At 35.5% G+C, this 10,905-nt stretch overlaps 2 protein-coding genes across 2 annotated transcripts; one reads left to right on the top strand and one right to left on the bottom strand.

Annotated features, from left to right (window-relative positions):
• Positions 1 to 1,544: 1,544 nt before the first annotated feature.
• LOC103484663 (inositol transporter 4) lies at positions 1,545 to 5,218 on the top strand. The gene is made up of 7 exons (XM_008441855.3): positions 1,545 to 1,755; positions 2,440 to 2,671; positions 2,762 to 2,832; positions 2,925 to 3,260; positions 3,359 to 3,466; positions 3,868 to 4,476; positions 4,574 to 5,218. The coding sequence occupies exons 2-7, from the start codon at positions 2,536 to 2,538 to the stop codon at positions 5,039 to 5,041; spliced, it is 1,728 nt and encodes a 575-aa protein (XP_008440077.1). The 5' UTR covers positions 1,545 to 1,755; positions 2,440 to 2,535; the 3' UTR covers positions 5,042 to 5,218.
• Positions 5,219 to 5,960: 742 nt separating this feature from the next.
• Positions 5,961 to 8,327, bottom strand: LOC103484662 (U-box domain-containing protein 4). The gene is made up of 2 exons (XM_008441854.3): positions 6,531 to 8,327; positions 5,961 to 6,431 (listed from the first exon to the last, which is right to left on the bottom strand). Exons 1-2 carry the CDS (start codon positions 7,845 to 7,847, stop codon positions 6,369 to 6,371), a joined length of 1,380 nt encoding a protein of 459 aa, XP_008440076.1. The 5' UTR covers positions 7,848 to 8,327; the 3' UTR covers positions 5,961 to 6,368.
• Between the last annotated feature and the right edge of the window lie 2,578 nt (positions 8,328 to 10,905).

The following is a 10,905-nucleotide window of genomic DNA, read 5'->3' as shown; positions in this document are numbered from 1 at the left end:
CTTAATTATTTTGTCGCTTATAATTGTGATTTTGACAATGTATTGAAACCAAAACTTTTCTACAAATTGTTTCTTTCTAAAAGTTACTTGGTATAATTAACCCTTCTCGTATGTGAAATATTGTGTTTACCCTAAATATCAAATGTTCTCTTCCTTTGTATTACATACAACGTTTTTACTATTAACTTCCAACAACGACAAAGCAGAAATTTTAGATTATTTAATACTAAAGTTAGCTTCAATATTTTGCTTATTTTATAAGCATAGTTATAATGAACACAAAAAGTTGTACAAAAACAAACAGTCATTTAATTAAAACAAAATTGCATTAACAAAGATATATATGACAAAAACAAAAAATATTGCAAAAAAGAAAAGAAATAATTGGCATCATTGTACATGTTGTTTACATCAACATATACAATCGCTGACATCAACATAAGCAATAGTTACACTAGAAAAAAGTGCACTGATGTAAGCAATTGCAACGTTGATGTCAGCAATCACATATATACACAAGCGATCACACTTTTTATGATAATTTTGTTTTTGTCGTATCTTTGTTGATACAACTCGATTTTAACTAAATGACCATTCAACTTTATATTATCTTTTGCGTTTTTTTTTTTCAACTATGCTTATAAAAGTTGGTAAAACATTAAAGCATACAAAGTTTTAAACTAACTTCAAATTTTCGTTTTACCGTTGCAAGGGATAAGAAAAGAGTCGTGGGTAATATAAGGGAAAAGAACATTTAACATCAAGGGTAAAATTAGTATTCCCCATGCCAAAAGTGTATATAACAAAAAGAGTTTTGAGAAATAATTCAAACATATAAAAGTTTTTTCTTTTGAGGTCATGTTGTACAATTTTCCAAGGTAAAGTGTCCATTATTGGATTTAACTAAACTAATCCAAAAATTACCATTTCAAAGACTAATAGTTCAATTATTAACCTCACATTCGTTCGACATTCGTTCGACTAACAAACAAATATCGAAGTCAATAAAATAATACTTACATTAAACTCAATATGTACATTAATGTAATCTTCAAACATACAAAGACACACACAATCACTTTGAAATCTCAGAACATTCCTATTTTATGTTTGAAGAATCATTTGTATACTTAGAAAAAAAAAAGAACTTTGAAGATTTTCCCCATCTGATACCTATGCCCAGAAAAACATGTGAGCAAAAGACTAAAAAGTCTCCACCTTTTTTTTTCCTTTTTTCTCTTGAGGAGTTTACTTTCTAATCTTCAATCATTCTTTGTCTGAAGAAGTTTTATAATCTTTAATAATTCATTGTGACACTTCAAAAAAAGACTTTACATTAAATTATAATTCAGTTATTTTATAATAAAAAACAAATTCACAATAAATAACAATTTGTTTAACCGGAAAATGCTCTGTTAAAACAAACTGTTGAGATGATCCACTCCGTTGAAGAAGGAGCGTTTCAATTGCAAGAATTTTGTTTTTTTATCACCGAGCATTTATGTTCTATCTTAATTCTTTTTTTAGGAGGATTTAAAGGACCTTTCTGTCATTAAGATTAGATAACAAACCAGAGAAAAAAATGATTGGCCTCAGATAATCTTCATCTCTATTATCAGTTTCTTTATATATTTTACTTTTTTTTTGTTTTTTGCTTTGAAGAAGACCCACTTCAACTCTCTCTCTTTTTTTCCACTCTCTTTGTTCTCTGCTGCTTCTGCATGTCTTTCTTCTCAACTCACAACCAAATTTATGGTAAGTTTCATATTGTTTTTCTGGGGTTTTATGAATTTTTGTTACACGTATTTGATAACTTATCTAATACTATTTGGATAAACTCTTACCGTATTTTCCAAATTTGGGATGTGGGGAATTTCAATTCTTTCGCATTTAAGTGTGCAGAACTTCATAGAAATCTTAACCCAATTGGGAAATTACATATTTACACCTATCTTTCGTTTATATAAACTTCCATTGCGCACCATTGTTAAGTGGATCGATAGGGACAGACTAAATCAGAAAACCCACATGCACTTTAAGCTTCTGCTTTCAAAAGGTGAGGTCTTTTTAATTATCTGTTTCTCCTTCAGTGTGGCAATGGAAAACTTTTTTGGCTGTTTTAGTTTCCCTTTTTTCCCTTATTGGAACGTTTGATTCATTAGATTCTTGGTTCAGGACTGTTGTTTATTCATCTGAATTCAAATTCTCAATCATCGATAAACGATCAGTTGAAATTTTTAGATGATGATGATAATGATGATGGATGTTACTGTCGTTTGTTGGTTGGTTGGGTTTTTTTTTTTTTTTTTTTTTTTGTAACGGATGCGAATAAGTCAATTTATAGTAATTCAAATTTCAAACATGATATCAGCCTCGAAGATCGATGTTCTTAGAGATTCCAGCAATTTCCTGTTATTAAAGATTGGTTCTTTTTTCCAGTTTTCTTTGATTGTTAAGAACATTAAGGTTCAGCCATCTATATAAACGTTTGGAGTAAGTTAAAGACTCAACCCCATTTGAAGAAAGCCATTCAAAATGGTGGAAGGAGGTGCTACAAAGGCAGACAAGGCAGAGTTTTCAGAATGTTGGCAAACAACATGGAAGACACCTTACATTATGCGCCTCGCTTTGTCTGCTGGAATCGGTGGTCTCCTCTTTGGATACGACACTGGTAATTCCCAACCCCAATTGCCTTATTGTTTGAATCATTACGAGGAAGACGTACAGTGATGTTAATTTTATATTTGATATTGTATTGCAGGTGTGATCTCTGGGGCTATGCTCTACATTAAAGAGGACTTTGAAGTTGTTGACAGGAAAACATGGCTGCAGGCAAGTTACTTTTAGGCTCAAGTTTTTGGTGGTTAATGTCACTTTTAAATAGTGATTGTTTTCACCATTTTGTTCATTGATTATATATACAGGAAACCATTGTAAGTATGGCTGTAGCAGGTGCAATTGTGGGTGCTGCAATTGGTGGTTGGATGAACGATAAATTTGGTAGAAAAATGTCTATCCTAGTTGCTGATGTTGTGTTCTTTCTCGGTGCAATTGTCATGGCTGTTGCTCCTTTTCCTGGATTCATTATTGTTGGGAGACTTATAGTCGGTTTCGGAGTTGGAATGGCATCCATGACTGCTCCTCTTTACATATCAGAAGCTTCCCCTGCTAGAATCAGGGGTGCTCTTGTTAGTACTAATGGGTTGCTAATCACCGGAGGACAATTTGTTTCCTATCTAATCAACCTGGCGTTCACTAAGGTAAAATGAACCTACCTTTCTGATGGTTAAAACGTTATGAAATGTGAACTTTATGTTCTTATTTTGAAGTTTTGAGTTTGTATCTATCGGTGTTGCAGACAAAGTTAACATGGCGTCTAATGCTTGGAATAGCAGGAGTTCCTGCTGTGGTTCAATTTGTTTTAATGCTATCACTGCCTGAATCTCCTAGGTGGCTTTACAGACGGGTAATGTTTGAAAAATGCTACCATTCTTTTTCCTTTGAGCTTCTCAAACAAGAGTTATCTAATTGTTTTATGTGCGTTTAATCCATCAACTTCATAAATTGAAGTTAAATAACCCATCTCCACCGCCTTCAACACATTTATCAAGAAACTTCATTTTTATTGACAAAACTTCTCATCTCCAACCAAAAAACTCTAACACCCCAAACAAGGACCTGTTGTTTGGGCTTCTTAACCGCAAGAAAAACTTCAGAACCTTCAGAACTTAGTGCTCCGATCACCCATTTAAGTTTCTCAATCATTTTGGTTTCTTCGTCAGTGCACATTAGTAGTGTTTGCGTGTAAAAAATCTTATGGACTAGTAGTAATTAGCTTACTGATACTCATTTTCTCCTGATGATCAGGACAAAGTAGATGAAGCAAGAGCCATATTGGAAAAGATATATCCTGCCAATCAAGTTGATGAAGAGATGAGATTGTTGCATGAATCTGTTGAATCAGAAAAGGCAGAAGAAGGTGCAATTGGAGATGGTAGTATAATAACCAAAGTTAAAGGTGCTCTGAGTAGCCAAGTTGTTCGAAGAGGGCTTTGGGCCGGGATCATCGTCCAAGTAGCTCAGCAGTTCTGTGGTATTAACACTGTCATGTATTACAGTCCAACAATCATGCAGTTTGCTGGATATGCTTCTAATACAACAGCCATGGCGCTCTCTCTCGTTACATCGTTTCTCAATGCTGCTGGCACCGTTGTCAGCATGCTTACGGTTGACAGATATGGAAGAAGACGAATTATGATAATCTCGATGATTGGAATTATCGCTTGCCTTGTGGTATTGGCTGGAGTGTTCTTCCAATCTGCTAGCCATGCTCCATCCATCAACGCCTTGGAATCTACTCACTTTGGAAGTAACTCTACCTGTCCAGCCTACGTCTCAGCTCCAGATGCATCTTCATGGAACTGCATGTCATGTTTGAAACAACAATGTGGTTTCTGTGCCAATGGAGATAATGAGGTATAAAAACATAAACTTGCTTTCTTTGTTTTTTTATTGCTTTAATTCTCACTCTAACAGAAACTCACATAAGTTTATACGTTCAATGAAATATCAGTATCTCCCTGGAGCATGCTTAGATTTAACGAAGAAAGTGAGGGGCGAATGTCGGTCAAACCGACGAGTATGGTTCACAGAAGGCTGCCCAAGCAAGATCGGGTTCTTGGCCGTGGTAGTGATGGGGCTTTACATAATTTCATATGCACCAGGAATGGGGACAGTACCATGGGTGTTGAACTCAGAGATTTACCCACTGAGATACAGAGGAACTGGAGGAGGAATTGCTGCAGTTTCAAATTGGGTATCAAATCTGATAGTAAGTCAAACATTTTTGACATTAGTGGAGACTCTTGGGGCAGCTGGTACGTTCCTGCTGTTTGCAGGATTCTCATTCCTTGGATTAGTTGGTATATATTTCTTGGTACCTGAAACTAAAGGATTGCAATTCGAAGAAGTTGAAGAACTGCTCAGGCAAGGGAAGAAGCATAAGAGTAGTAAGGGCCAGAAAGAAGTTCCTGCACAATAATTCTTTAGTTTTCAATCATCTATATAACTTTATAATCTTCAGCAGAATTGGCGTTAACTTTTATCTAAATACACTTTAATGTTTCTGTTGGTGTTAATCATGAGAAACTTTTGGTAAGTTGGAATAAATTGTGGACGACAGCGATGCATGATTGGTTATTATTTATTATTAACTTTATCCCACTTGCAACTCTCTTGCTTTATTGTCCTAGTTGGGGTTTCATTGTTTGTTTTTCACTTTCGATATAGTGAAATGTCGAGAGAGTATTAAATTAACTCAGTTCAAAAAGGAAAAGGAAAGAATTGGAAGATTAACTATGGAGAACCTTTTTTTTGCTTTAGATGAAAGGAAAGGAAAGGAGAGAGGCCGTTCTAATACAGCTCAACTAACGTTAAAAGAAATAAAATATAACACAATAAGGAGCCACATAGAGAGAGAGAGAGAGAGAGAGAGAGAGAGAGAGAGAGAGAGATGGGGAGACTTTTAGGGGTGCCCTTCAGATGAAGGACACCGACAGTTGTTGGGTGGTGTAAAAAATTGGATTTTTGAATAGAAATAGGAAAATGATGAAACAGCACAGCAAGCAGCGGCAGGACAAAAACATACATACCTGCTCTGCCAACCAATAATTCACCCCAAAACGACAAACGACAAGACGCAGTAAGAGACTAAAAACCCTACAAAATATTTCTAAATCTATGGTGGGGCATCCTCACCACAGCCTCTGCCCTTCCCCTGAGATGATGATGATGTTCATCTTTGAGTTCATGCCATTGCAAGTAGCCAAGAAAGATATATTTCTTACCAAAGCCGTATACATATGAACCAGATTTTTCTTCAGACCATTGATCTCACTCAATCACAATTAAAGGAGAGGAAAAAGAGAGATTAAAAAGAGTTAGATACCCAACACACTGAATTGTACAAAATCTGTGCAATTCCCAGCTTTAATATGTAAGAAATAAGACGATGAGTTCCACAGAATTTGGGTTCTTCACCCATACAAGACACACAACCACCAATCAGAATTTCATCAAATCCCCAAACCCAGAAAATGAAACCAAGTGATATTACACTATTTAGTAAATCGGAATGTCATTAAAAAGGATATCCCAAAACCTAGTTAAAAATCATACAACTTCTTCTCTAACCGTCAGTTTTTGGCTTTACTAACTGCACTAACTTCATTCTACGATCTTCATTCTTCCAACATTCTCAACCACGCTGTACAAACCATCAAAAAAACCACTCCCTATATACAGCAACCACGATACCACTACTCAATAATACAATTACCTCCTAAAAAAAAACCATCTCAGGCCAATTGTTAAGGACTTGATGAGGATGCAACTTGTCTTGGTTCTCTTAGATACCCCAGAAGCGTTTCTGCCTGCAAAAATTAACAATTTTTCATCAAGGTGTTCATTTCATAGAATCAGCTAACAAAAATCGTGTAATAATTGACGACTAATCAGTTTCTGGTAATCACCTTATGCTTTGCTCGAACGCTTCCAGTCTGAGAAAGTGCAACTAAAGGGGGAATTCCACCTTCGCTGACGAGCAACCCTCGATTTCTCACACTCTCAACACACAGTTGCAAGAGTGTCAACACCGCAAATTCTTTCCCTTTCACCGACCCATCTTCAATTGCTTCTACAAGCGCAGCAATTCCACCCTCTTCCACAATCGCATCCTTTCCCTCTTGAATCCCAGCCAGGCTACTCAGAACCACCATCGCCTTCTCTGCTAAACCCGTACCTTGCTCCGCTACCAGCGCCACCAATGGCTTCACAGCTCCAGCAGTGACGGCCCGCTCCTTATTTGGTTTGATCGAGCAAAGCTTATAGAGCGTCGTGAGCGCGTCCTTCTTCCCTCTATTCGATCCATTTAGTAGTAAAGATACCAGTGGTGGAATGGCCCCGCAAACCCCAATCGAAGTTTTGTTTTCCTCCAACAAAGCAAGGCTCATCAAAGCACACGCCGCATTCTGTTTCGAAGTTTCCGTACCGGTTTTGAGCGCATAAACCAGCGACTTCACGGCTCCAGCATTTGTGATAATAACTTTATTAGACTCATGGAGAGAGAGATTCAGCAAGGCAGTTACAGCGTGCTCTTGTGTCCATGGATCGGTAGATCGAAGCAAAGGAATTAAAGCAGGAACAGCCCCAGACTCCCCAATGAGTACACGATTATCAGACCGATTCTTCGCCAGAAGCCTCAGTTTAGCCGCCGCAGATCGCTTCACCGCAATTGACGAAGATTGAAGCCCATCGATACAGATCTTAACAGTCGGCTGTAGATCTTCAGGCGAAATACTCTCAATAATCTCAGTAGAGAAATTCTCCCTCTGCAAAAAGCCTAAACACGGTTCAGGCTCCGGGTCACCATCTTCACCTTCTCGTTGAGGAACAACCGCCATAGAAGGTAAACTCGCAAGTCTCTGCAATTCTCCAGAAATATCACTACTACAAGCGGAGAAATCACTGAAAGCATGAGAAAGTTCAAGAAAATCCTGTTCCTGTTCAGAAGATTGCTTAGACCATTTAGGGCTACGCGATGCCAACTCGCCAAGTCTCAAGTCGATGACAGAATCAGTGAGATTTTCAGAGACACAGACGGATTTAGCAGCGACAGAGCCATTAAAGGTACAACTATTATCATCTTGAAAGAAATTAGAACGAATAGTACGCATAGAACGGCCAATGTTCCTGCTGATTTTACTGGAAGTAGTAGAGGATGGACTATAACAATTTCTGGTCAAAGGAAAACGATTAGAAGTGGAATGAGAATCTTCAAGCGACACCATTTCCAAAATCTCAGTTGAAAAGCAGTAGAAGATTTTGATATAGAGTTTCGTTTATGGGGAAATTTTCATGGCCGGAGAAGAAGGAATGTGATGGGAAGAGAAAAGAGGTAATATTTGGTTTTTGTTTATGAGTGTTGCAATTAGTATGGAATCTTCAATCTTTGGTTTCGATAGATAGAGCTACCCGAGGGGTTTGTATGGTTGGAATGGTCACAGACGATTTTAATAACGGAAAGTTGGGCCACCTCTTATCGCATCCCACTCATCTTCACCATCCATTTGTGCAAACAGGACCGTCAGATGTGACAACCGTCACACCTTCTTCCCCTAGTTTCATCTTTCCCCTTAACACACCTCTCTTTGTGGGGCATGGATTCCTCTGCTGTGGGACCGTCGGCAACTCACCAAAACCGGCGTCGTTTCGTTCCTACCAATTACACCCTACGGACGGACTACGCTTAGCCTCCAGGGTTCATACACTAAACACAGTTTAGCTTATGTGGTGTTACGTGGCAGAATCGCGTCTGGGAGTTTACGACAACAGTCAGCCTACAGCTGTAACTTCAGCGGTGAAACTAACACGTGTTCGTTCTCCGGATACGCCGTACCCGATCCCACCCCTCCTCGTCTACTCCTCCGTTTTTTAATTTTTTAATTTTTAATTTTAAGGCCTGAAGCATCCACACGTGCCCAAGAGTGGCAATGCACACGTGCCTGACGGCGCAAGGAATTTTCCATTTTCCATTTTCCATTTTCCATTGGATAAGGAAGGGTGTGTGTGTGTGTACCCGTAGTCCTCAAATCGAATACCTCCTTTACTACCACCGGCATTAAGTGGGGTAAATTTTTTGGAATTTTTCACTTCCTAATATGGACAAAAATATGGGTACAACTATAAATTTCCAAAAGTAAAAAGGGTAAATTCTTGTTTTTTTTTACCACTTGTGAGAGAATGGAGGTTAGTTGTGTGAATTCCTTTTTGCAAATAACCAGAGGCTGTACTTTCTCTTGTGGTGTGGACAGAAAATATCTAATTTATTCCAATTTTTATTTTGAGAAATAGAGATAATTGAATTCGTGGGAAAAAGTTGTATGGACAGTGACTTGAGAGAAATTAAAGTAGTTTTATAAAATACAATGAAAAGGAGATTAATTTGTTTATCTATATCGTGTATGTTCTATGTCAAAAGTGTAATAGCTCAAGTAGTATGTCTATGTCTTTGCGTGACAACAATATGGCTGAGTGTGGTATTATTCACATGCACTCTTATATTAAAAATAGAGAGTCTTTTTAGTTTTTTCATATCATCTACTATGTAATTTACTTTGTTTAGTGTTGTTGTCTTGTATTTATAAAGACTATCGACTTATATCGTATTCGAAATGACTATCATGTATTATTATTCAGTTTTATGGTCCCGCTTGAATTATCTCTCCATATATTCGACTTTGATATCCATAAATTATACAAATTTTACTAGTTTGGTAGAGGTCAAACGGGAGCATTCCACTTGACCTAAACCACCCTATATTTTTTTTGCTTATCTAGCTCAATCTTTCGTTTATCGTTGTTAGCTTGAATTATTGTTATATTTTTGTTTCGTTACTCATATTTATACTCATGTTGATAACACCATTTTATCCAAATATCCCATGAAAACAAGAGCATTGTATATATTGATATGTTTACAATAGTGATCGTAATTTTAACAATATGGAAAACAATCATGCCAACCTGATTTACAAGGCATAAATTACATATGTGTTAGACACAAATTTGTCAAGTTTATACATCATATTATTTATTCAATTTACTTATCTTATTCAAATAATTGGATTATTATGGTTAATTATAATTGTTGATCTTCGCTAGATAAAAAGAGGATAGTTTTTGTAAATAATTTCAAATCCATTGCTTTCAACCAAATAATTCCATAAGTGAAATGTCTTTGTAACCAAGTTAAGTTGCATAACTTAGATCATGTTTGAATTAATTAAAAAAAAAAATACTTTATTTAAACCTTTACTATAACAATTGTTTAAAACCAAAATTTAAAGATGTTTCAAAGACTATTTTTTCAAAATAATCCCAACAATCACTTAAAATTTCACTCTTTTTCAAAATTGGAAAAATTAAATCAAAAAATATTATTTTTAACATTTTTTACTTAAATTATATTTGAAAATATCTTACCATCACAAACGAAAGGAGAGGAGATGAAATTACCATCGTAACAAAATTATGAAATATAGTTAACAATTGAGATTATTGTATGTGGGCTAAATGTAAAAATACATATGATTTTGTAATTTGGTATTAAAAAATTTTACCAAACAAATTGAAACTCATACACTTCGTAAATGATAATATTTAGAAAGAACTCTATATTATTACTATTCACGATATGTAAGAATAAGAAGTTAGAAAATGAATGAAATTACTAATAATTAAAAAAGCAAATTTTATTTTCTTTTAATTGATTTTGAGGGAAACCAAATAATAATAAAGTTGTAGTATATTGAAATAGCGTGTTGATGAGGTGTATTTTAGCGTATAATGATTGTTTATAACTGTTCAATACGACTATGCTTTTAAAATAAATACTATTCCCAATGTGTACTCTCTACACACTCCAGACTTTATTCATTATTATTTCTGTCCCTTTTCTTTTTTTAATCATTTAAAAAAAACAATATTTAAAAGAATTTAATAACTTGGAAGTAAATAAAAACAAATTATTCATACATATATATTGTATATTAAAAAGCTGCTTTTCCTTTAAGTTGAATTTTAAGAAAGCTGTGTGTCTCTCGAATTTCACGACCCTTCTCAGTTCCTATCCTTTTTCTTTATTATTATTATTATTATGCTCTATTATGTATTAAATAAATAGACCATAAATGATGATCATGATGATGATGATGATGATAATAATAATAAATAAAGAAGATTTTATTGAATTAATCAACATGCATGCATATTGCCCAAACAAATCAGTAATGTTACATATCAAATGTTATTTAATTTAATCAATTAATTTAAGCCCACCGTTATAAA

Source organism: Cucumis melo, chromosome 8 (assembly GCF_025177605.1).
Source record: "Cucumis melo cultivar AY chromosome 8, USDA_Cmelo_AY_1.0, whole genome shotgun sequence".
Classification (NCBI taxonomy): domain Eukaryota; kingdom Viridiplantae; phylum Streptophyta; class Magnoliopsida; order Cucurbitales; family Cucurbitaceae; genus Cucumis; species Cucumis melo.
Note: the sequence above shows the minus strand (reverse complement) of the source record. Positions and strands in the feature narration are given on the sequence as shown.

What these genes read in the sequence shown, in the direction of transcription:
- LOC103484663 (XM_008441855.3), top strand. Translation starts at nt 2,536, where the DNA reads ATGGTGGAAGGAGGTGCTACAAAGGCAGACAAGGCAGAGTTTTCAGAA. An exon ending in CCTCTTTGGATACGACACTG is followed by an intron (nt 2,672 to 2,761) that starts GTAATTCCCAAC and finishes ATTGTATTGCAG; the next exon opens with GTGTGATCTCTGGGGCTATG. An exon ending in ACAGGAAAACATGGCTGCAG is followed by an intron (nt 2,833 to 2,924) that starts GCAAGTTACTTT and finishes TTATATATACAG; the next exon opens with GAAACCATTGTAAGTATGGC.
- LOC103484662 (XM_008441854.3), bottom strand. Translation starts at nt 7,847, where the DNA reads ATGGTGTCGCTTGAAGATTCTCATTCCACTTCTAATCGTTTTCCTTTG. An exon ending in GCGTTCGAGCAAAGCATAAG is followed by an intron (nt 6,432 to 6,530) that starts GTGATTACCAGA and finishes TAATTTTTGCAG; the next exon opens with GCAGAAACGCTTCTGGGGTA.